Consider the following 26,147-nt stretch of genomic DNA (forward strand, 5'->3'; position numbering starts at 1 on the left):
ATAGAAAAAAAGTTCCGTACATAAACGGGTTGGCTGACAACTTCACGAAAATGATGAGTGCGCATCGATGAGGTAGATGGCCGTGTGGTGGTATGATTCTGAACAGTCAGCTAGCAACAATGACAAGACGCTGCCACGTGGGGAATCATAGGTCTTGTTGTCCCCATTCATTATTACGATCTCAAGTGAACTCTTATCCAAGTTACAGTATCCGCTTGACCTTGGTGCCTTGCATAGTTCCAGCTAACTGGATATATTCGTCTGAGCATACAATCCAGGCTAAACTAAAGCCTCATTCACACCTTGTGCTATCTAACGTGAGGCTCTCATCATCTGATCAAGATGATTCAATCACTATCTGATGAAGGTCTGTTAAGTCTGCAAATGGTAATAAAATGTCTCTCTTATACAGGGGCACAACTTTGGTTTTAGAAGTGGGGGGGTGGGGGGGGGCATAACCTGGTGGGGGGTCTGGAGGTCATCCCTCAGAATTTATGGGCATCTAAAGCTCATTTCCTGCATTTCCACAAAATCTAATATGACCCTTTTGGGGTCACTTATATGGAAAATAAGAATAGAATATGTTTCTAAATACTTCTACATGAATGTGAATGCTACCATGATTATGGATAATCCTGAATAAATCGTGAATAATGATGAGTGGGAAAGTTATAGATAAGATCATAAACGAGCCAAGTTAATTTACTTCTGTTGACAAACAAAGGCTACAAAACATTTCCATACACACAACAGCTGTTAGATACTGCTACCTGACAGATAGCTAGAGGGTAGAGCTGAACTGACTGTGGTACACTAGCTAGCTAGCTAGTTCATTCATTTCAAACAGAACTAGAGGGGATGAAACATTAGCTAACGTTGCACGTCAGTTGCACTACTAGCTCAGCACTGGGAATGTGTTTTTTCTTCTGTTGAGTCAAACAGCAGTTACCTGGCCAGCTATATCAGTCAAATAAAGAGAAGCCAGTTTCTGCTGTGCTTGCTTTTACAACTTGAAGAAAAAGCACAATACATACAGACAACAAATGCCTCAGTTCACACTCTCTGTGGTGTCTGCACGGTCCTAAATCCAGCCGGCTGAAACCACTGAAACCACCTTCCCGACCGCTCTGAGGCATCCGCATGTTCCTAAAGCACACCTATGCTGCTTTTTGTAACACAATGCAGTGATAAAACTGAGGAAGGAGGGCAAAAATGCAACAAAAAAAAGTCACCAGTGAAAGTTGCACCCCTGCTCTTATCTGTCAACTTAATCTGCATTGTGATCAGATTTTCTGGTCCCTCCCTGTATGCAAATTATTTGACAGATATAAGACAGTTATTGATGCCATTAGTCAATGGTGTTACCTTTCCATGATTTTACAGGGCGGAATAATGATGATTTAAATCCAGGTCTGTTTACAGAGACAATGGGTCCCTGACTACCTCCGGAGATAGTCAGGAAGATTGGATCACAATCAGAACACAGTGTATTAGTAACCTACACCTAAAAATGTGGGCGCAATCAGAACGTGGACAAGATCAGAACACAGGACACATTTTAGCACCAGGTATAAACAGGACTTATAAATGAGAAACATTAAAACACTGACTGCGACCGAAGATTCACATTGCACATAATATTTGTAAGATGATGTAAAGTGCCTTCAGAAAGTATTCATACAACTTGACTTACTCCAAAAATCTATTTAATATTGACAATACCCCATATTGACAAAGTGAAAACATGTTTTAAGAATTTTTGCAAATTTATTGAGAATGAAATACAGAAATATCTCATTTACGTAAGTATTCACACCCCTGAGTCAATACAGTGCCTTCGGAAAAGTATTCAGACCCCTTGACATTTTCCACATTTTGTTACTTTACAGCCTCATTCTAAAATGGGCTGAATAGTTTTTCCCCTCATCAACCTACACACAATACCACATAATGATTAAGCAAAAACAGTTTTTGAGCATTTTTGGAAATGTATAAAAAAAAAAAAAATGAAAATCACATTTACATAATTATTTAGACCCTTTACTCAGTACTTTGTTGAATCACCTTTGGCAGCGATTACAGCCTCGAGTCTTCTTGGGTATGACGCTACAAGCTTGGCACACCTGTATTTGGAGAGTTTCTCCCATTCTCCGCAGATCCCCTCAAGCTCTGTAAGGTTGGATGGGGAGCGTCGCTGCACAGCTATCTTCAGGTCTCTCCAGAGATGTTCGATCGGGTTCAAGTCTGGGCTCTGGCTGGGCCGCTCAAGGACATTCAGAGACTTGTCCCGAAGTCACTCCTGTGTTGTCTTGGCTGGGCCAGAGCCCAATCAAGTTGTAGAAACATCTCAAGGATGATCAATGGAAACAGGATGCACCTCGGCTTCATTTCGAGTCTCATAACAAAGGGTCTGAATACATGTAAATAAGGTATCTGTTTTTATTTTTAATAAATGTGCAAAAACTTCTAAAAATCTGTTTTCCTTTTGTCCTTATATTGATGAGAAAAATAAATAATTGAATCCATTTTAGAATAAGGCTGTAACGTAACAAAATGTAGAAAAAGTCAAGGGGTCTGAATATTTTCCAAATGCACTGTGCATATTAGAATCACCTTTACTGATGTGAGTATTTCCGGGTAAGTCCCTAAGAGCTTTGCACACTTGGATTGTACAATATTTGCACATTATTCTTTTAAAAATTCTTCAAGCTCTATCAAGTTGGTTGTTGAGCATCGCTAGACAGCCATTTTCAATTCTTGCCGTAGATTCTAAATCCGATTTAAGTCAAAACTGAAACTAGGCCATTCAGGAACATTCAATGTCATCTTGGTAAGCAACCACAGTGTATATTTGGCCTTGTGTCTTAGGTTATTGTCCTACTGAAAGGCGAATTTGTCTCCCAGTGTGTTGGAAAGCAGACTGAACCAGGTTATCTTCTAGGATTTTGACTCTGCTTAGCTGAGTTATGAAGGATGCCTGTATCTTTGTAGTGACTGGGTGTATTGATACACCATCCAAAGTGTAATCAATAACTTCACCGTGCTCAAAAGGATATTCAGTGTCTGCTTCTTTGAATTTTTTTACCCATCTACCAATTGGTGGCCTTCTTTGCGAGGCATTGAAAAACCTCCCCGGCCTTTGTGGTTGAATCTGTGTTTGAAATTCACTGCTTAACTGTGGGACCGTACAGATTATTGTATGTGTAGGGTACAGAGATGAGGTAGTCATTCAAAAATCATGTTAAACACTAGTCCATGCAACTTATTATGTGACTATTTAAGCACATTTTTTACTCGTGAAGGCTTGTCATAACAAAGGTGTTGAATAGTTATTGACGCAAGACATTTCAGGTTTTCATTTTTTATTAATTTCCCCCAAAATTCTAAAAACATAATTCCACTTATGGGGAACTGTGTGTAGGCCAGTGACACAAAATCTCAATTTAATCCATTTTAAAATCAGGCTGTAACACAACAAAATGTGGAAAAAGTTAAGGGATGTGATACTTTCTGAGAGCACTGTATGTGATGTCAGATTTCACCAGTCAGTCAAGGCCTGGACAAGGGTCATCTCCTCACAAATATTCCACTTCCAGCCTCTATACTGCTATCTACCCTGCCTGTCCATACCTATTTTATCATGCTATCCTCAAATATTTATCTTTATGTTAAACGTGCACGGGTGTATTGTTTGTTACATTTTATTTGTTGGCTTTTATTGGTCTTTTATTACCATGAACTGTAAAAACATAATATTTGTTATATTTTCTACACGATTCATCATTGGTCTTTATTATGAATGCAGCGGACAAAAAAAGTTCCTGTGAGAAAAGACACCGTAAGATCTACACTATTTAAATACTGGTTGAAATATGATATTCATCTATAAGGTCCTAACAAGTTCAACATATATCACCTCAAGGTGAACGTGGCGGCTTGATAAAAAGGTCAGAGAGAATGTCTCGCTCAGGGAATACATTTAAAAAAGTAACTGTGCCATAAAATACAATATTTACTTTTTTATCTGCAACCTTAATTTCATTCATACATAAAAAGTCATAGCACTGTATTTGTAGACGTCACTCCCCCATTAGATGTCAACCCAAACAGTGATTGCAGTTAGGGGCATTTTTTTCAGAAAGAGTAGGAAGCTGAACTTCTTTGTGTTTACTGATGACCTCTAGTGGTGTGTTAGGTAAGGCTTTTTAAAAAAATTTTTTTTACAGCTTGCAGGTTAATTCATTATTATAAGACTTGCCAACATTATAGAGTCTCATACATGCTTATGACCAACGTTTTTGGTCAACAAAGAGTCAAATCACAAGGAATTTAGCGACAACAACAAAAAGTGACCGTGACTCAATGTAATCAAATGGTCAATTTGCAGTGTACAAAAAAAACAACATTTTTTTATGGATGTGTGTATATCACCCCGCTATCCAGAGAATGCGTGTACCTATCATCACAATAGTCGTACCAATGTTCTGATAAAGCCTTTTATTTTGTTGTATGCAGATGAACAGGCACTACAGTTTGAAGAGTACAGAACTATTATTCCAAACAGACAGACTTCTAGACCACTAGGGCTTTCCCACAACCACTGGTTCCCCTACATACTGTGTGCGAAACAAGGTCAAATAAAAGGTTAAAACATCTTTACATATTCACCATCCTTTCACGGCTTCACGTGAATTTCTGTGTGAACGCCATAGGCATGATGTAAATTACTGGACTTTACATCATACTCATATACAAATTAGATGACATGTGTACAACAGTATTGTAAACAATCTCATTCTGATTTAGATACAATGCGTTGTGTTTGCTGGGTCAATAGTGTACTATCTGCACTTTATTGGTGTGTTGAACTGGCTAAAGGAGTCTATAATAGTTTAAAAGAGCATGTACACTAGTTGTGTCTTTTCATGGTGGTAATTGAACCGGGTCTTCCCAGATGCACTGAGCCAGTGTCTGTGTGCACATGCTCTCTTTCTCGCTGTTAGTGTGTGTGTGTGTTGTGGGTATGGGTGGTGTGGCTCAGGTGAAGCATTTACTGATTTAGCGAGGCTCGGGTTTCGTTTGGAGAGCTGATGGTTAACATGTTTTATCCCACTATCGGAAGTGTAGTCCCAAAATGTCCTCCGGTAGCTATATCCCAGATCTCCAAAATGAACTTCTAGCAGCAGAAAATACAGTTTCCTCATCAATATTTGACACTTTCTGCCTTTCTTTAACAGTGTACTTTGTACTGTAGCTTTCTCTCCCCGTGTCATTGTCATTAAGAGTACATCATATATATATATAATAACAGTCACACATTTTCTAGCTATTATCTCCGCTGCAGATTCTCTTTGATTCACTCGTTCAGTAGACAAGGATTAAGGATTGTGTGTTGTATAGATTCAAGTTATCCCCGTTATTTGGATAAGTCTCAATTTTGCCAGTTAAGAGACACAAATCATTGGAATCAGTTTCTAAAATGATGGTAAGGATTAAGGATTCAACTGACAGGATAAAAACTAAAAAGAAAAAAGAAGGAATAATTTGGTCAACGTGTACAGTAAGCTCACTTTCAGTAGTATTTAACAGTTTATTGTGATCGAGTATGCAATGACCGTTAGATCAGGAACAGCAAGGTGGAGAGAGACAGAGACTGAGCTGGGATACAGTTAGGGTGACTCATTTCCATTCATAAAAAAATGCATGTGTTTTATATCTATGGATAGGATCTAGTATCTCGCATGGGGCAGTGGGGCTCTCGTTCGTTTGTTACTATAACTGTGTCATCTATACAGTGAATTCCCAGGATTCTCTCATATTCCTAAATGTCTTTGTCTCCTGTAATTTGGTCGGCGACAGTTCATTTCTGATGACAAACCGTTTAACCCATTAGTGGAGTTGGGTCAATGTTATAATTGCGCTGAACCCTTGTGGAGGCCCACATAGGCTGAGGAATGCACTACCTCAACCCAATACATGCTAAAGAAAGAAAAGACAAAAGAAATCAAAACAATAAAGCATATGTGTCATATTTCTCAATGAACACAGCTTGCACTTTAAGACAAAAGAAAACAACATAACGTGATGAGTCCAGAAAGCAGTGGGGTCAGGAAATCACAAGCACATGATCAACATGGTATGATCAGAGGTACTTCAAGTACATTAACTCAATGCTGCTTTAGGGGAAAGAACATGTCCTATACCGGTGTTTCTTCAACCCTCGGTCCATGGTCTGGCACCGGCCCCTGAGACGTTACTGAGTGGTCCCTCATCTGACACCAACATCGTCTGATCTTGAGAGAAGCTTTTCATCTAAACAGTCATCCAAAGAGGAGAACCGTAGCTTGCCAGTCTCTGGTACAACGAGGGTAGAGAAACACTGTTCTATGCCATTACACTGAACAAGGCTCAACAGCGTAGTACGGTCGTGCTCTGCTCTGCTCAACAGTGATTTGTCAGTGATCCTGCAGCTAAATGTCATTAATGTCATACAGTAGCACATGCTGCTGCTGCTGCTGTTTCACAGGGGGACCTTTAGAACCTTACATGGAATGACAGACCCATCAGCACATGTTTACAATGCACAGTGCATAGCTCATTCTGTCTATGCAAGCACCATGGACTAAACCATATCATATGTTATGAGGGAACGTCCTTTCTGCCATGTAAATGTCATCATAACCACTGCACAACATTGGAATAGAACACAGCTACACAAAAATGCTGAATTATTTCCCTGCACTTCTCGGTTGTGGTGTTTGTTGTTGGTACACATATACTGACGTGGTTTGACCGTGGTCCCAAGCCCAGTGTTGTGGTTGATATGTGTTGGTCGTGTTGGTACTGTCTTTGTCTGATGTGGGTCCTAGGGGAGTGTTTAAATAAAGACTGCTCAGTCTGTGTGTTGGTTGCTCAGGTAGAGAGGAGGGATGGGGAAGCATTGCTTTGAAGTCTCTGGTAATGTGCAGTATGATCAGACGGTTCAGTCTGGGTGACTAACCAATGGGGCAGTGTCCGCCACGTACACAAGCAGCTAGACGGGCTCCGCGTAATTAGCAGGATACAAGCCCAGCTGGCCACTGTCCAACCGGCCTTTACACCAACCCTGCTCATCCTCGTCTTCTAGTTTAGTCAGCTCTTCTCCTGTGAGACAGGAAAGAGAGAGAGAGAAGGAGGGAGCGAGAGGAAGGGAAGGTAGAAAAAGACATCATATTGACATACTGTACAATTTTGGATTGATATTGGATTGAGTTAGCAACAAACATGAATTCAATTACAATTATATTTGAAATCAACCAAACCTTGAAACTCTGTTGTTGATTTTTGGTTGAAATCTGGGTTAAATCTGAGATGTGTATGTTGATGACTTTTTGCAAACTGTACCTCAAACTGGTGCCAGTTCATATGCCAGGGCCGTGGGTGTTGCTATTGTTTGTTTTCTTTTTGGGATGAAAAATGTAACGAGACAAGAAAATAACTTGCTTTTTATCTCTGGAAACCTTGTATCCTACTGTGCGTTAGTTAGATTATTTGGTTCATATCATACATAAAATAAATAACAAAACAAATATATTTGAAAAGTTCAGGGCACAATTTAGTGTCTTTCTTACAGTAACCAATCAACAGGCTCTGCTTCTAAAATGTTCAGTTCTTAGTAGTAGTAATGGGAAATTGATTTGTGGCATCACATTTTGAAAAAGATAGACATGGCAACATGACAATAAACACAGAATTACAACCAAACAACCAAACAGAGTTGTTAGTTCTCGTTGGGATTCTCACCTGCTTTAAAGGTGAGTTCGTCCTGTTCCTGCCCGTCGTAGTCGTACAGCGCCCTCACCCGCACGCCCTTCGCTGACTCCTCCTCAAAGGGGTTGGCCCCACCCCCATTGGTGTCTGAGCCGGAGTTTGGCGCGGCCTGCTCATCGTCTGACCACTCTGCCGACTGGTCCTGAGAGGAGTAGGCCTGGTTCTTATCAGAGCTGCTCACACTGTGGAGGAGGAGACGTTTCAACATCACGGACCATCATCATCATCATCATTGTCTAGTTGCAGAACAGTTGACCACAAGTTTCCACAAGTTTCCTCCAGTAACTAGGATCACTATCCATCATCATGGTCATCATGTGACCAGCACAGAGGAGAAAGGGCTGTTGCTACCTTCCAGTCGAACCAAGGTGAGTGAATAGGAGGCACAAACTGGATGTTTCACTTCCATTGTCCTTTAAGAGCTGATCTCTCGTACATTCATGTTGACCCAGCACGAGAAAACATGCAACAGAGAAAACACACACCCCCACTTCCCTGTTCTGCTATGATCATACTGACAATGCAAAAACAACCGGGGTGACATCATCTTCTGGCCACTAAACAGCCCTCGCGGGAGATATTACCAAACCCAACTGTGACATTTCACAGTTCGAGTTAATGATACTATAGCTTGCGATGACATTGTGTGCTTTGTATTTATGAACCGTTAACTTTATGTCCACATGAATCATTGCTGCTATCGCAAGGACATCCGATAAGACAAGACAAGATAAATGTTATAGCCCCCATCCAATACGTGGGGAAATACTCTTGAGCAAACAACAGACATAACATCTCATTCACAGAATTCATACATTGCCTATTGCACAATTCCTTATTGCAACTATGGGCCATTCTGGCTCGGACAAAGCTTACTTGTCCGAGACTTACTTGCTTACTATTGCAAAATGCCAATTACATCACTGACATACTACACATTGTAAAAAGAGATGTTTTGAGATCAATTCTGCTGTTAGTATTGGTAAAAAAAGGAAAATGGTCTCTGTGATGACACTCACAGTTATTCTACATGTTAGAGAGGCATGTCTGAAGGTAACCGTAGTGGTGGAGGTGTCTGTGAGACCTACCTGCCCCTGTCTCCAGCCGGTGCAGCCACATAGTCCGGAGCCGCTGTCACGTTGGTCAGCATGATACCGTCTGCCCCTTTCTTTGACTTCTCCCGTTTGTTGATCATGTGAGTGATCTCTGGGTTGTACTCCTGGAAGGAAGGACGGAAGAAAGGAAGGACAGACGGACGGAAGACAGGGAGCAAGCTATAGTTACCAGTCAAAGCCTGGTTGTTCCTATTCAGTCAATGGGGGAAGTGAATTGAAATGAATTCATTCCATGAGTTAAAAGCGATCAATTAAACACATGTCTTGTGAGGCTAACTGGGAAGCGGTGGTTGTGTACCTCAAACTGGGGCCAGTTCATATGCATGCCAGGGCCGTGGTTGTTGCTGAACCATTTCAGGTCCTCCTGTGCGCTGGCAGAGGTGATGGTGCGCTCCAGGTCTCTGTACACTGTGGCGTAGCTGAAGACAGACAGATAGACAGCAGTCACACCTCTGTTCTGACACATTCATCTTGACTCGGTGTACTATTATGGTGGTGCCCAGGTGGTGGGCCAAGGTGTGTGTGAGTATGGCCCTACCTTTGGTTCTCGGTGAGGTTGAGGTGTCGTTTGATGTCCAACAGCACCTCCCTGAGGAAGCTCAGTCTCTTATCCTCAAACTGCTGACACGTGTCAAACACTGTCTCCATGTTCTCCATGTACTGGGGCGTACACTTCCTCAGCTCATCCAGAGTCTTCTCATACTTCTCCTTAGCCTGCATGGGGAGGATCACACAGTACGTTAACAACGTGTCCGGGATAAACAAGCACACTGGCTGTACGGTTCAGAGCGGAGGGGCCGTTGACCCCTACAAAGTGGGCTTAATATTTGTTGTATGTTAATGTCTCAGGGACCTTTCATACAGGGTATTTTACTGTCAATATTCTGCACATTACAGTGACTTTTCTTTTTCTATTCGGTTAGATCGTTCTAGCCTCTGCATAGCAAGGTCTTTAGAGGCTTGAGGTGACTGAGAAGTGGTGGTGATTGATGTCGACCAAGGTTGAATGATAATTTGTGGCCCTCTCAGTAGTTCTAAGACAGTGTTATTGAACATATGTAATGGTTTGAGCGGGTCAAGGGGTAGCAAGGCTGTGACATCATCCCAGTGGCCTCAGCAGAGTAAAGTCCACTATACTAGTCAATAGGTCCTCTCTGGGCTGTAGATCTTCAACTGGTCAAGAAATACTCCTGGAACTAGTAACGGCAATGAGATGAGAGGCCTCCCTAACATTGACTGTACTTTTGTTTATCCCATGTGTTGTTGTTTTGTGTCGCACTGCTTTGCTTTATCTTGGCCAGGTCGCAGTTGTAAATGAGAACTTGTTCTCAACTGGCCTACCTGGTTAAATAAAGGTGAAATAAAATTAATTAACAATTAATAAAAAATAAGGAGGAGGAAGAGGAGGATTGAGCAGTGGAGGGTGTGACCCAGATGAGTCTTAAAATAGCTGGAGTTGATTTGATTCACTCTCTCCTCTCCACTCGCCTTGATTGCAGCTCTCAGTGTGAATACTGATTAGCAGAAAGGACTCTTCACTGTGATGATAGCTGATGTGTGGTAATCAGTGTTCCGGCACAAAATGGCTGTCGTGTCTCAGCCAGGTGGGTGCTACTGCTATGCCTTGGTGGTGGATGTAAGCTCTTACGCCCTGATCTGGGCAGTAGTGGTCTGGGTAGCTCACCTTCTGAGAATCCTGCTTGCACCTGTCCACCTTGTCCAGGAGCTTCTTCTGCTGGTCGGCCGTGACTGAGGCGTCTGCCTTGCTGTTGGCCTCTCTGAATGACGCCACCTTCTCCTCCTTACAAGCCAGGTGGTACGTCTTCTTGGCAGTCTCAAGCTGAGGAGAGAAGAAATTGTATATTTTAGAAGGACATGAACCCGTTGGGGACATCATTTCAATGCAAACGACTTCAAGGTTACAGCAGAGCGTGGTGCATGTGCTGACCCGGACCTCAACGTCAATGACAGCTCAATTTGGGGAAAATGTTACATCACTCTAAGTGTAGTTCTGGTGGTTGCCCCTCACCTCCTTGAGCTTCTTGGCCCATGGTTTCTGGGCCTTCTTGAAGCCCTCCTCTGCCTCTTTGGTTTCCTTGAAGCCTCCCATCATCTGCTTGTGGTAGGAGTCCTTCTGCCAGTTCTTCACCTTCTCAAAGTCATTGTTGACCAGGTTGTTCTTCACATCCTGGTGCAGCTCACTCACCTTCTCAGCCTCTGTCATCACTGCCACCCAGGCCCTCTCCACACTGCCGTACTGGGGTCCTGAGGGAGAGTGAGAAGGGGGAGGTCCATTAGCAATTTTAGAAACAGATTACTCCAGTATTACTTCATGACTAATAGCAGTTTTATTCCATGGCAAAGATCCCGCGCATTGCGTTTACGGTACTGACAACACTAGAAAGAGTTTATTATACATTCTAAAATGGGTGGTTCGAGCCTTGAATGCTGATTGGCTGATAGCCGTGGTACAGTATATCAGACCGTATAACCCGGGTATGACGCAACATGTATTATTTTTACTGCTCTAATTACGTTGGTAACCAGTTTATAATAGCAATAAGGCACCTCGGGGGTTTGTGACATATGTGCCTAAGAGCAGCCCTTATCTGTGTTATATTGGCCATACACCACACCTCCTCAGAGTTTATTGCTTAAAAATAGCATGCACCAACTAAGCACAGGCTAATGCCCACGTTGTTTCAATGTCTTTTTTTGGTCTGTTTTTGGTGTGGTCCGGACCCGCCTTGATTTCTGAACCAATCATAGACATCTATGTTTGGTCCAGATTTGGTCCGGTCCGGACTGGCCTTGATTTCAACATCCACAGACGTCCGGTCCGGACTGGCCTATATTTAGCCCAAACATAGACGTCTATGATTGGTTCAGCTTTGTTCGGTTCGGTCCGGACCAAATCTGAACCAATCATAGAAATCTATGTTTCCCAAGTTTGGAAAGCACAGTACAGCACACTACAGTACAGTAGAGGAGAGAGGAGTATGTGGCTGATAGTGTCATGTGACAGTGGGTGATGGTGCTGGTAGGTCAAAGTTGAATTCATGGAATATGGGTGTGGTATATTGTATATCTTAAATGTATGCCTACATTCAGAAATAGATCCCTCTTTTCAATATAAATTACCCTTCCATTTTTGGACCAGTTGTCTGGGACGGGGATGTTGTTTCGATTTGCCAATTCGTAGGCAAGTTCTCTGCATTTGAAGCTACTAAGCCCATGAAAACTGGTCCGCGAGGTTCTTGATATGTTTAGCAAGCTCAGACTCCATGTCATCAGCTAAGACCTTGTGTGCCTCTGCTACTCTATCATACATTCTTCAAAAAAAAAGGGTTCCGAAACGGTACTCCGGCAGTTACGAGTCAAGACCCCTTGAGGTTCTTGAGAGAACAGTCAAGGAAGTGAGAGAAGGGAATAAGTCCATTCAAACAGCAGCAAGGGATGGAAAATAGACTGAATGACATTGACCCCAAAAAAAGAAAACAAACATGTTCCTGTGAGAAAGAGAAGCTACACCAAGGTGCTATCTAAAACCTAAAACGGTTCTTCGGCTGTCCCCATAGGAGAACCTTTCGAATAACCCTTTTTGGGTCCACATAGAACACTTTTGGGTTCCACGTAGAACCCCCGGTCTCTCACTTCCTTGGCTGCTCGCTCAAGAACCTCGAGGGGGGCTAGACCTCTGCTTGTTTTACGTTTGTATGCACGGGACATGCTGATGTCTGCTCTGTAACAATAAAAATACACTATCTTGAGTTCATATGCATGACACATTGCAAAAACATTATGCATGTGAATAAAACTGACAAAATGTAATAATCATTTGTATGGGGTATGGTGGCCATTGGCTCAACGGTTTCCGAGAAACAAGGGGTGGCTCAATTGACCCTTTGGCTCAACTTACCCCACTTTCCCCCCACAGTAAAGAAAAGATTAGTATAGTACAATACAGTACAGCACAGCAGAGTACAGTAAATAAAGAAAAGTAAAGTTCAGTACAGCTCAGCACAGAAGAGCATAGTACACTATAATGTACTGTATTGTAACGTACTTTAAAGTACTGTATTGTACTCAACTGTACACTACTGTACTCTACTCTACTGAATTAAACTGTACTGTGCCGTACTGTACTGTACTCTATCGAATTAAACTCTACTGTACCGTACCGTACTCTACTGAATAAAATGTACCGTACCATGCTGTACTCTACTGTGCTCTACTGTACTGAACTGTGCCATACTGTACTGTTCAAACCTGTGAAACATAGCGTAGATGTCTGTGTTTCGTTCAGATTTGGTCTGGTCCGGGCTGACCAGATTTGTACTTGTTTGGGGGCGGAGCTCATTCATGAATAATAATAGTTATTACAGTCAGTGCATTCAATTACAGAAGACGAACAACAACATAAACAGTCGTCGCAAGACAAATATATGTCTGTAACCGTTACTGAGAATGTTATTGCAGTTGAAGTGGGCTGTTGGTTCATTCTGTAGGTTGGACTAGTAAAAGTCGATTTTAGCCTACTGTAGATGATTCGGGAAGGAGAGGGTAAAGAGGTGGCAGGACTGCTGACGGCAGCGTATGAAAAGTCACAATACCACGGCCTCAACACACATTCTCAGCAGCCTTCACTATCCCATACAGTTCACCAAGAAAAGAAGACTAACAAATAACCTTTGGTATTCACCTCTGAACTCATCGGCCTGTATCTTAGCCCTAACCTGGATAGAAGAGAATAGACCACCAAGCACACTCCTCTGTACAGACTCAGGCCTACAAACACTGGACGAAGGTCACATTTTATTTGTCACGTGACCAATGCAACAGGTGTAGACTTTACCGTGAAATGCTTGCTTACGTGCCTGTCCCAGTGAGTCAGAGTTAACAAATAATAATACAAAGGAAAATAGTAACACAAGAGGAATAAAATATCCAAGAATGGAGCTACAGTGGGGAGAACAAGTATTTGATACACTGCCGATTTTGCAGGTTTTCCTACTTACAAAGCATGTAGAGGTCTGTCATTTTTATCATAGGTACACTTCAACTGTGAGAGACGGAATCTAAAACAAAAATCCAGAAAATCACATTGTATGATTTTTAAGTAATTAATTTGCATTTTATTGCATGACATAAGTATTTGATCACCTACCAACCAGTAAGAATTCCGGCTCTCACAGACCTGTTAGTTTTTCTTTAAGAAGCCCTCCTGTTCTCCACTCATTACCTGTATTAACTGCACCTGTTTGAACTCGTTACCTGTATAAAAGACACCTGTCCACACACTCAATCAAACAGACTCCAACCTCTCCACAATGGCCAAGACCAGAGAGCTGTGTAAGGACATCAGGGATAAATTGTAGACCTGTACAAGGCTGGGATGGGCTACAGGACAATAGCCAAGCAGCTTGGTGAGAAGGCAACAACTGTTGGCACAATTATTAGAAAATGGAAGAAGTTCAAGATGACGGTCAATCACCCTCGGTCTGGGGCTCCATGCAAGATCTCACCTCGTGGGGCATCAATGATCATGAGGAATGTGAGGGATCAGCCCAGAACTACACGGCAGGACCTGGTCAATGACCTGAAGAGAGCTGGGACCACAGTCTCAAAGAAAACCATTAGTAACACACTACGCCGTCATGGATTAAAATCCTGCAGCGCACGCAAGGTCCCCCTGCTCAAGCCAGCGCATGTCCAGGCCCGTCTGAAGTTTGCCAATGACCATCTGGATGATCCAGAGGAGGAATGGGAGAAGGTCATGTGGTCTGATGAGACAAAAATAGAGCTTTTTGCTCTAAACTCCACTCGCCGTGTTTGGAGGAATAGAAGGATGAGTACAACCCCAAGAACACCATCCCAACCGTGAAGCATGGAGGTGGAAACATCATTCTTTGGGGATGCTTTTCTGCAAAGGGGACAGGACGACTGCACCGTATTGAGGGGAGGATGGATGGGGCCATGTATCGCGAGATCTTGACCAACAACCTCCTTCCCTCAGTAAGAGCATTGAAGATGGGTCGTGGCTGGGTCTTCCAGCATGACAACGACCCGAAACACACAGCCAGGGCAACTAAGGAGTGGCTCCGTAAGAAGCATCTCAAGGTCCTGGAGTGGCCTAGCCAGTCTCCAGACCTGAACCCAATAGAAAATCTTTGGAGGGAGCCGAAAGTCCGTATTGCCCAGTGACAGCCCCGAAACCTGAAGGATCTGGAGAAGGTCTGTATGGAGGAGTGGGCCAAAATCCCTGCTGCAGTGTGTGCAAACCTGGTCAAGAACTACAGGAAACGTATGATCTCTGTAATTGCAAACTAAGGTTTCTGTATCAAATATTCAGTTCTGCTTTTCTGATGTATCAAATACTTATGTCATGCAATAAAATGCAAATTAATTACTTAAAAATCATACAATGTGATTTTCTGGATTTTTGTTTTAGATTCCTTCTCTCACAGTTGAAGTGTACCTATGATAAAAATTACAGACCTCTACATGCTTTGTAAGTAGGAAAACCTGCAAAATTGTCAGTGTATCAAATACTTGTTCTCCCCACTGTATATACAGGGAGTATCAGTACCAGATCAATGTGGAGCTATATACAGGGAGTATCAGTACCAGATCAATGTGCAAGAGGTACGAGGTATTTGAGGTAGATACTGTATGTACATGAAGGCAGGGTAAAGTGACTAGGCATCAGGATAGATATTAATAAGAGTAAAATAAAGAACAGAGTAGCAGCAGCATATTATGAGTGCAAAAGTGTGCGCGCGTGTAGTTGTCTCTGTTTGTTTGTGTTGTGTCGGTATCCATGTGTGTGTGTTTGTTTTTGTGGTGTGTTGGTATGAGTGTTTGTGTTACGTGTGTGTGTGTACATATGTAGTGTATGGGAATGTGTGTGGGTTTTGCGTGAGAGTGTTTTATTAGTCGTATGTACTGGATACACTTGGTACTCCCGTTTAACGAAATTATTATTTACAGGTTCCTTCTCGACAAAGCAACAACAATAAGAAATAATAAAAGATAAGAATACAAACAGAAAGTAAATGTACATTTCTCAGTAGAATAAAATAAACATGTTAACATATGCATAATACAGGACGGCACAATTTATAGTCCGTTATTTACACATGTTTTGGGTGAAGGGGGGATTGGGGGACGAGTCTGGTAGCAGCAGTTGTGGTGTGTGTGTGTGTGTGCGTGCGTGCGTGCGTGCGTGCGTGCGTGCGTGCGTGTGTGGATGTCTGTTGGTGTGTGCTAAAGTGTGGAGAATCAGAGCAGGTGGTCAGTCCAGTTCAAGTGTTCAGCAGTCTCATGGCTTGTAGATAAAAACTGTCTCTGAGTCTGTTGGCATCAGACCTCATGCTCCGATACAATTTCCCTGACGGTAAGGACTTGAACAGCTTGTGGATGGGGTGTGTGGGGTCCTTGATGATGCTGCGGGCCTTCCTCAGGCACCGTTTCGGGTAGATGTCCCGGATGGGTGGGAACATGGTTCCAGTGATGTACTGGGCCATCTTCACCAGCCACTGGAGGGCCTTGCGGTCGTGGACGGAACAATTCCTGTACCAGGCTGTGAGGCAACCTACCAGGATGCTCTCGGTGGTGCAGCTGTAGTATTTGGAGGACCCGGGGTGGCATGGCCAATTTCTTCAACTGCCTTAGGAGGTAGAGATGCTGTTGCGCCCTCTTGACAAGAGTGGTGGTGTTGTTGGTCCATGTCAAGTTCTCGGTGATGTGCCGAGGAACTTATTAAAACGGCTGACTCTCTCTTCTGCAGTCCCATTGATGTGGATCTTGGAATGTTTCATCCTCTGTTTCTTGAAGTCAACAATTTTTTGCTTTGCTTAATTTGACGTTGAGGGAAAAGTTGTTGTCCTAGCACCACATTGCCAGTTCACTTACTTCTTTCCTATTGGCTGACTCGTCGTTGTTGGTTATCTGGCCTACAACCGTGGTGTCGTCAGCAAACTTGATGATGGAGTTGGTGTAGTGCAAAGCCAGTCGTGGGTGAACAGAGAGTACAGTAGAGAGCTGAGGACACCACTGGGGGTCCATGTGTTAAGAGTTAGTGTGGAGGAGGTGCTGTTGCCAATCCTCACAGCCTGTGGTCTGCCGTTCAGGAAGTCCAGGTTCCAGTTGCAGAGGGTGGTGTCCAGACCCAGGACTCTGAGCTTGGTGTCGAGCTTGGAGGAAATGCTGAAAGGTAGTCAATGAATAGCATTCTCACATAGGTGTTAATCTTGTCCAGATGTGTTATGGCTGTGTGAATAGTGTTGGAAATGGCATGTTCCATGGATCTGTTGGAGTGGAAGGCAAATTGCAGTGGGTCCAGTGTGTGGACTATGACCTGCCTCTCAAAGCACTTCATGTTGACCGGGGTGAGTGTGACAGGGGGATAGTCATTTGGGCATGTCATCTTTTCTTCGGCTCTGGGATGGTGTTCTCCTTGAAGCAGGTGGAGATTTCAGCCTGGGATAGGTTGAAGATGTCAGAGAAGACGCCCGCCAGCTGTTCAGACGCGGCCAGGGATGCCACCTGGGCCGGCAGTTTGGTGAGTATTCCCTCTTTTGAGAGTTTTCCTCACATCAGCCTCAGAGAGCGAAAGCACTTGATAGTCTGGAGCAGAGACAGTCTTCCAACATGCCTCTGTATTGTCTGCCTCGAAACGAGCATAGATGTGTTAAGCTCGTTTGGGAGGGAGGCTTCGGTGGGCACCACAAAGCTAGATTTGCCTTTGTAGTCTGTGATAGTCTGTGGTCCTTGCCACATGCATCGCGAGTCTGAGTTGTCGAACATCAATTCAAGTTTGAGTCTATATTGTCTTTTTGCGTCCCTAATGGATTTACCTGCTTGCCTTGTACACATTGCGCACCACAGAGTTCATTCTGCTGACATTGAATGCTGCAGTACGGGCTCTCAGCATGGAACGGATATCGCCGTTCGTCCAGGGTTTTTGGTTGGGGTATGTCTGGACTGTTATTGTGCGTACAACATCATCAACACATTTCCTAATGAAGCCTGTGACTGAAAATGTATATTTGTGAATGTTGATGGATGAGTCCTGGGTGGAGGAATCTTTGAACATATTCCAATCAGTATTCTCAAAACAGTCCTGCAACATTGAGTCTGCATCCTTTGTCCAGCACCATACTATTCTCTGTGTTGGTGGCTCCCTCTTGAGTTGCTGCTTGTAGGCGGAGAGTAGGGACAGAGAGACGTGATCTGATTGGCCGAAGTGGGGGCGGGGGATGGCTTTGTACGTGTCACAGATGTTTGCATATACAGTACATGGTCGTTTTTTTTTCTTGTGGGGCAGAATAAGTGTTGATATTTTGGATAATTTTTTAAAGAACGGTGCGACAATAAAGACTGCTTCCAGGTGATAGGATTCTTGCTGACTAATGATCTTGTACAATTTGCTGAGTGTTGCGTTTGCTTATGGCAGTATGGTGGGGTCTGCATTTTAGCATCAGAAACTCCAGGTCGGGTGAACAGGAGCTCGAGATGTTTTCAACTTCAGTACACCAGGAATTGTTGATGATGAAACATACCCCTCCCCCTACTTTATTGTATATTTTTACATTTTTTAAATTTATATTATTGTTTTACCTTTATTTAACTAGGCAAGTCAGTTATTCAGCTTTGTTCAATTGTATTCTTCATACTATAAAATAATATAAAATAATGCCATGGAATTCTAAGCAAATCTTATCTGCTAAATGAACTAGTATAGCCCATAGCCATATGGCATAGCCAGATGAGGACCTAACATCAGGACAACTCAGGGTATGCTATTCTGTCCTTCTGAAATAGACTACATTTTCTTCATATCATGTTTCTTTAGACCTGTCTAAAATAAATAATGGATTTATTGTGAAGGTCTAGGCTATATTACATGTATTTATTATACTTTTTAAAATGTAGATGTTCCAAAGGTCTGCATCAGTGGCTTGTAGGCTGTGTGGATGCCAGGAGATGCTAAAAGTGTTTATGCTAATTAACGGTCAATTACCTTGAGACCAGCAGTTATTTGCTTGACAGTCACCAGCTGATGAAATTTCGTGACCGCCACAGCCCTAGTCCAGAACAAACTGTAATTCACTCAGCAATCATTTCCTTCCTCCATTCCCATAGGGCGGCACACAATTGGCCCAGCGTCGTCCGGGTTAGGGGAGGGTTTGGCCGGGGTAGGCCATCATTGTAAAATAAGAATTTGTTCTTAACTGACTTGCCTAGTTAAATAAAGGTTAAATAAATCATGTTTAGATTACAGTGCATAGTGTAGAACACCTCCATAGTCTCCAACATACTCCAGCCCAGTAGGTGGCGGTACTGCACCTAATATTGGTATGCACCACCATAAAACCCCAATGAAGAAGAAAAGAAGGTTGGACTACTTTAATCATCATTGCTGCCTGTTTGAAAGCTTTTGAAAAAGCTAACATAAGTGCATGTGACAGAAGGGAGCAATAATAAATATTATATGTTGCAATCTTTGGTTGGCTCCTCTTTCCGAGATTAAATGAATTAGAAAATGATTATTGTGATATAATGCTTACTTCATTGAGCATGTACAATATGTGCAGTTGAATTTTGACATGGAACCAATTACCAAAAAATATGTATTTTCAATGTCTGTAAATTATGTTTTTTCAACTTTCATTCAGAACCGAAAATTTCAATGTCCGGAAAATAAGTATTTTCAACATCCAGAAAATGTGTATATTTTGACTTTTTATTCTGAACCTAAAATGAACATAACTTCAACGTCTGGAAAATACGTATTTTAGACATCTTTTTTTTGGCTAACTGGGCACCAACAGGTGGCAGTAACTCTCCAAAGCACTGTGAGCTGCTGGGTTTGTGTCTCCCCTCCTCCCCTCGTACCTTTATCCACCAGCTGTCTCCATCTCTTGGACCAGTCGGTCAGCTGCTGGCTGTAGGCCTTCTCAATTTTGGCTCGCTCTTGTATACAGTTCATCAGGTCATTGCAGAGCCTGTGGCCGTCATCAATCCGCTTCACAGCACGCTTGTAGTTCCCCACCTTTCATGGGCACCAGAATGAGAGGCATTTCAATTACATTCAACACATTCCACCTTAAAAGCCGATTTATGGTAATTACGGTTTCTACATTGGCTGTGCAGTATTTACTGTGATGCGGCCTCTGCAGAAGTCAGGGCATTCATACTTCTTGCGCTTCGCGGAACAGAGCTATTTTGAAGGAAGCCTCCGGATGTTCTGAAATTGCGGCACACCCTCCGTACTGAGCGCATTGCCGAATCAAGCATAAATCGTCTTTAAGAATGTGGCGTGCCACCTTAAAGCTAGAATCCTTATCCCAGTGGGCATACAATATGTTAAATATGTATTTTTCTGGTTGGAATCTGGTCAGGACATCTTATAACCAGATCACAAACAGATTAAGATGTCTTTTACATGATGCCTTTTTTTTGTATCTGTTTTTTTGGTTTAAATCTGATTGAACTACTGACCAATTATCTAAATACTACTAAATTAATCGACTCCAATCTATATAAACATGTGCTTAGTGTTTGTGGGCCATGCACCCATTGGATATAAGATACTAGCACCATTACAATGATTCAAATTGGAATAATGTTATTTTTCTGCAGGGTTTGCGTTATTCAGCTTAGCACAGTTAGCAAACAACAGCTGTCAGAGCGCACCAAAGTGGTCTCACGGCAACATACTGGGCTCGGGCCTATTCCATTTGAGACTCGGGGTACTTGGCATGGACTCGGACTCGGAGGGCTTCATGCGGGCAGAGCTCTTCCCGAGTCCGGCAGAATCATATTACTCTGGCTAATGGTACTCCGGCCGAGTGCACTTCAGCTCATCCGGCCGATTAACTTTTTCAGGGTTAGGGCCATTTGAGTTTTTTATTCAGCAGGTGATGAAATACAAAAAAAAATAAAAGAAATGTGATATATTTAACCTCTATCGAATTTGCTAGGTCATTAAAAGCTCAACTGTGTGACAGTCTCTGCGATCCTAAAGCTATCAGAGATGGTCCCTAATTTAGAGAATCTCTGATGGTATAAATGCTTTTGCTTTTACTACAGGCCATTGTAGGGTTTTTCGTAGTTGCTGTCCACCTAATTGAAAAGTGCACATTCACTTCCGTAACGTTTGTTCTAGGCTACCAGCATGTAAGATGAAAATGCAAAATAATACAGGATACCCTTACAAAAATGCACGGCCGTTAAAATGCAGTAGAGCTGTGGTACAATGAAATAATGGTTGTTTTATTAAATGGCATCTGGTAGCTTACTGTGTGTGTTGCCTCTAATGGTCATATTTAGTCTGTTAGCCAATTACACTGTTTATTGTGCTGCACATTTTCTTCTGTTCAACTGAATGCAATTTTGATGTTCAATTATGACTAACTACATTTCTTTTCAGAATTTAACAAATAACACATAGACCTATGTATTTTATTTCAATATCCTACTACAATTTATAAGGGTTTACAAAACCCTTTTTTTATCAATAATTAGTCAAATATTATTGCACCTGAATTTGACCTTGAGAATATGACTATTATATTTTCCCTTAAAGCTTTTAAGCAATTAACATAATGTGTGCAGTAATTCTATTTTCATTTTAGTAGCTAAATAAGGAGGTAGGCATATTTCAGTAGCTAAATGAGGATAAATAAGGCATGAAACTTGGTTTGGAATCTGTGCCTTGCGTGCAGCAATAGATCTCTAATCTGCTAAATGGTAGTCCCTGTTCTCCTGCATTCTTGTTTTACTTTTGTAGGTAAAAGTGGTTTGTTGGGGAGAAGAACATCAAGGAAACTGCTGACAGATTGAACGTTAGCTAACTTAGCTGGCCAATTTTAGCTAGCTAACATTAGCTCTCTGGCTAATCCTCCATGGACATGGTACATTTACATTTGTACCTGTTGTGGCCATTGGTTGTACCTAGCTAGCTTTTTGATATCTGTGTAGTTAGTGGCAGTAATTGTATGTGTGTGTGTGTGAATATTGTCATGTCAACATTTTGCCATGCTAGCTGTGTGTGTGTGGGAGAGAGATGGTTAATGAATACACATATAGGAAACATTGATTGTGTGTGTGAGAGACATTGTAAGCTGGCCTAATTCTTGAAACGTGTACCCCCAATGTGGATGTGAAGTTTTTCTTGATTCATCAGGTATTTTTGTGAATTTTGTATTTGTATTTGACAATACAATACATTTTGCCTATCCCTGACCCCCCTCAACACCAATTCTAACAATACACCTCTCAACTGCCTATTTCAATTCCTGATTCTTTTTTGTAAACAGGAATCTTCTAGCTTGGAAGGAAGGATGGAGGAGGGAGCAAAGGGAAGGAGTAGATTAGTTATCCAGCCTGCTGACTGAGAAATGTAAACAGTCTATGTTTTGCTGTCTCTCTCTCTACGTCTGTCTGTCTGACTGCAAGATTGCTGAGGGGTAGCATAGTCAATGTACTTGCTATTGTAAGTCTAACTTAGTGAAGACCTTAGGTAATGGTTAATTATGATTAGTCTCAGTCTTTATAGCTCCTGAAACAAGTCAATGACCTGATGCGAGGTGTCCTCTCTCCTCACCTCATTCTCAAAACCCGTTGGAGGAAAAGGTCTGAGGGGAGGAACCTCTGGCTTTCTCATCCAATGGGTTTTGAGAAGGAAGTGAGGAGAGAGGACACAAAGAGTATGACATTGAGATTATCCCATGGCCTCTACAGCAGTGCTTGGCCACACACTCAGCTAGCAGTGACCTATTCTGCCACATCCCATGGAAAGGAGTGAGCAGAACCACCCCTCCTTACATCCATTTTTTCTTAGCATCAGGTCTCACTGAGACTGGATTCCCCAAGAGACATGCTATTCAGCTGATGAAGCGCAAGAAGAATGTTATGGCGGGTGTAGCGAAATGCTTGTGTTCCTAGCTCCAACAGTACAGTAATATCTAACAATACACAACAATACACACATCTAAAAGTAAAATACTGGAATTAAGAAATATATAAATATTAGGATGAGCGATGTCGGAGTGGCATTGACTAAAACACTGTAGAATAGAATATAGTATATACATATGAAATTAATAAAGCAATACGCAAACAAGTGTGCAGAATGCAGATAAGAGTAATAGCTTTGCCAATTACACCCATTTCTAACAATGTTTGTGGCAGGAATGATATGACAAACACAGCTTTTTAAATATATAATATTGGATTGTCTCTTTACACATACTTCCATTTTTTGCATTTACCTTTCTTCTTTTAAGACTGCCAAGCTGTTCTCAATTGAGGGAACCTCTGTCCGGGACAATGTCCACAGGATTATGGGACGGTGTGTTTATAAAAAGTTATTTTATCAAGCATAACTTTACCCTTTAGAGATGAGTAAAATACTGTCATTATCCAACTACTGTCTAATTTTGATATTCTCTTTCTTGAAATGTTTCAGATTGATGACCAATCAATGAATGTCCCACTTCAATATGAATGGACAGAGGAGCAAACATGCCTTTGCACAGGAGCAAGAAGGCCTTTGCTACCACTCGTGTGTGTTCCATTGTAGTTGGTAAGTAAATGTGAGCTGTTAATATATATTTTTTTTTTGTAGATTCTCTTAAAGATATTTTACTGTGCGTTACTGTTCTGTTGTGTCCTGCATGCCCACATTATGCCAATCATACATTTTTTATTTTTATTTTTATGCTTAAAGAAAGTGTCATGAAAAGCCAGAAACCTCAGGAGGTTGATGTGTTGCAGACCCATTGGAAAGTCCTCAAATATACCCCTGATCGCCATGGTGGAGGAGGATGCAAAGTATGTGTTTGAGCAAATTGCTCTTTTTAGAAGCCATCTCTAACCTGTAACTGCCACAAACTTCTTCAACTAGTACCATGGAAATATTTTAAGCCAGCTGAGTCCACAAAGTTTCGTCAGGAATTGCCTTTTCTACTTTTCTTTTAAAATGTCAAATTGATCAAGTTTTAATGCACCGATTCTCTTTACTGCATATCTGACCCATCACACCAGTCTTCAAGAGGGCCACTACGCTCCAGATCACCTTCTGTGCTCAGAGGTCTTTGATGAGGATCTACCCCATCACACTGCTTTTATAAATCATTAATACAATAAAAAAAATGCATCTTTATATACTCTGTATCCCAGTCTTTTTATGCATGTGCTTTCTTTGGGTGAATTTTGAAACAATTAGGGACAGATCAAAGTTGACTGGGGGGAGGGTTGACCCAAAATAGGGGAGGGTTGTGTGGTTTAGGGGTAGGGTTGTGTAGTTTTTCTTTTTTTTTGGGGGGGGGGGGGTAGTTTGTTTTTTCCCTGGTTGACATATGCTCTTCTGTTCATATTTTCCCAATAAACAATGGCTTGACTTACTTTTGATATTACCCTAATAAACTTTTGTGAAGGTTTGGTATGGTGTCACTATAATTAAGCTTTAGCTACTGCAGGCGTATGATATGAAGGCAGTGCACCCTAGTGCTCCAACTGACTCCGACAGTTGAACTTGAGGTGAGGAAGTCTGTTTCAGGCCTACCAGAGTTACTCCTATAATCTAACAATATAGTGCTTATCTTTATACAAAATATTCGGATCGAAAATTAACAAATGACCCTCCTTCTGTACGTCTATATCTGTATAGCAGACGCAGTAGCCACCTGGCCAAAATAAATGAATGTCGGTGTCATAGCATGCCACCGGCATATCTCTCTCTATGGGGTTTGGCCTAAACTTCTCTTCCTTTATATAGGCTCTATGTACATATTGAAATATGAATATCATACAGTGGACACCTAAGCCTACAGGCCTTTGCATGCAATGCCCTGATACATTTAGTGCTCAAATCTTTGAACTCTGAGGTGGACAATTATTGTTTTAGGAAAGTATCCTAAAACTCCCCCCAAAAAATGTGGTTATAAAGTTTTGCATATGCTACACATCGAAACACAAGGAATAGTGTTTTTATAATTTGTTATAAGGTGTTTTTAAGGACACGCAAATGTGATTCATTTGGCCAACATCCCTCGTTTATTGATGGCGCTGGCAGGTTGGATCAAATCAAATCAAATCACGCATTTCTCAAATGTCCGGTCAATTAAAATCTTCCCTGTCATGTTGTCCGGCGCAAAATCTTCCTGAAGGAAACTCTGAAATGGCATATTGTTTTTTATGAAGATTTTAGAATCTTCACATGAAAATCTGTCGCCAATTGGATGGAAACCTAGCTAGACACCCTAAAGACTCTAGCAAGTACAATAGTTCAGTGTCGCTTAGATTATGCCTGCACATCGTGGTTCACCAGCAGCCCTAAACATCCAAAGAATAAGCTACCAGCCAAACAAGTTTAGAAGAATTGTACTTAAACTCTCCCCTCAGATGAGTATCTGGAGGTGGACATTTTTATTCTATCTATGTAATGTGTCTGTATCTATGTAATTGGGACCACGACGGAAATAAGTCCCAGACTTTTTTTGTGCAATCCCAGGTCAAAATCTTTATGTATATATGTATTTTTTAACTGACAAATACAATCAATCAATTCAAATTGTGCAGCGGCCAATTGATGAATGGAAAGCGACATCTGTTACAAAACACCAAAACATTTAATGACATTCGGGGAAAATATGGCATCAAAATGTTGACAATCCGATTTCCCCCTAGCTGATCATTGTCTGCAGCCGGCTCTGATCATAGTGTAACGAAACAGGCAGGAAGAGTGAGCTTGTCTGTGGTGGTCGGCGAACCCTCAACCTTCTGGCCTGTAGCCCTGCGTGGCATCGACTGTGCCACTAAACCATGCAGAAGTGGTCAAGACGATATCCACGTTTATAACCACAGGGTCGCTCCAGTTATTTTAATTTGTGGTCGTAAACATTATTTTGAATTAATTCTATGAAGGGGGAGGGTGTTACAATCATGTGAAAATATTTTTTACTTTGAGGAGGGGGGTGCATTTTTTTTTATGACACCTTGAGTTGGACCAGCCCCTCCCTGCCAGTAAATTTTGATCTGTCCCTTACTTTATGCAGATGTAAAAAAAAAAATGTTGTAGATTTGTTTTTGCAATTGCTTGATCGATTTTAAAAGTAAGAATATGTTGTAGATTTAAACTTTATTGGTGTCTATGGAAACAAATAGAAATGTAATGAACAACGTTTTCAATATCCACATTTATGATTGATGACC

At 41.9% G+C, this 26,147-nt stretch overlaps 1 protein-coding gene and 1 long non-coding RNA gene across 9 annotated transcripts in view; one reads left to right on the forward strand and one right to left on the reverse strand.

The window, feature by feature from the left end:
- Positions 1-4,477: 4,477 nt before the first annotated feature.
- LOC139536532 (protein kinase C and casein kinase substrate in neurons protein 1-like) overlaps positions 4,478-26,147 on the reverse strand; it is a 57,821-nt gene continuing 36,151 nt past the window's right edge. For 6 of the 8 annotated variants that reach the window (XM_071337107.1, XM_071337111.1, XM_071337109.1 and 3 more), the window contains 8 exons: positions 19,824-19,980; positions 10,954-11,189; positions 10,609-10,764; positions 9,463-9,638; positions 9,223-9,343; positions 8,898-9,028; positions 7,783-7,991; positions 4,478-7,143 (listed from right to left, as the gene is read on the reverse strand). In XM_071337107.1, coding sequence (XP_071193208.1) covers positions 7,034-7,143; positions 7,783-7,991; positions 8,898-9,028; positions 9,223-9,343; positions 9,463-9,638; positions 10,609-10,764; positions 10,954-11,189; positions 19,824-19,980 — 1,296 coding nt within the window. In that variant the 3' untranslated portion in view covers positions 4,478-7,033. Of the gene's footprint in view, positions 7,144-7,383; positions 7,440-7,782; positions 7,992-8,897; positions 9,029-9,222; positions 9,344-9,462; positions 9,639-10,608; positions 10,765-10,953; positions 11,190-19,823; positions 19,981-22,536; positions 22,644-26,147 lie in introns of those variants that run through there. The other 2 variants (XM_071337108.1, XM_071337114.1) reach the window with 2 other exon arrangements.
- On the forward strand, positions 8,005-24,089 carry LOC139536535 (uncharacterized). Its single transcript, XR_011667321.1, has 4 exons — positions 8,005-8,177; positions 23,401-23,517; positions 23,662-23,765; positions 23,979-24,089. It is a non-coding gene; the product is annotated as an uncharacterized lncRNA (long non-coding RNA).

This window comes from Salvelinus alpinus, chromosome 12 (genome assembly GCF_045679555.1).
Source record: "Salvelinus alpinus chromosome 12, SLU_Salpinus.1, whole genome shotgun sequence".
Classification (NCBI taxonomy): Eukaryota; Metazoa; Chordata; class Actinopteri; order Salmoniformes; family Salmonidae; genus Salvelinus; species Salvelinus alpinus.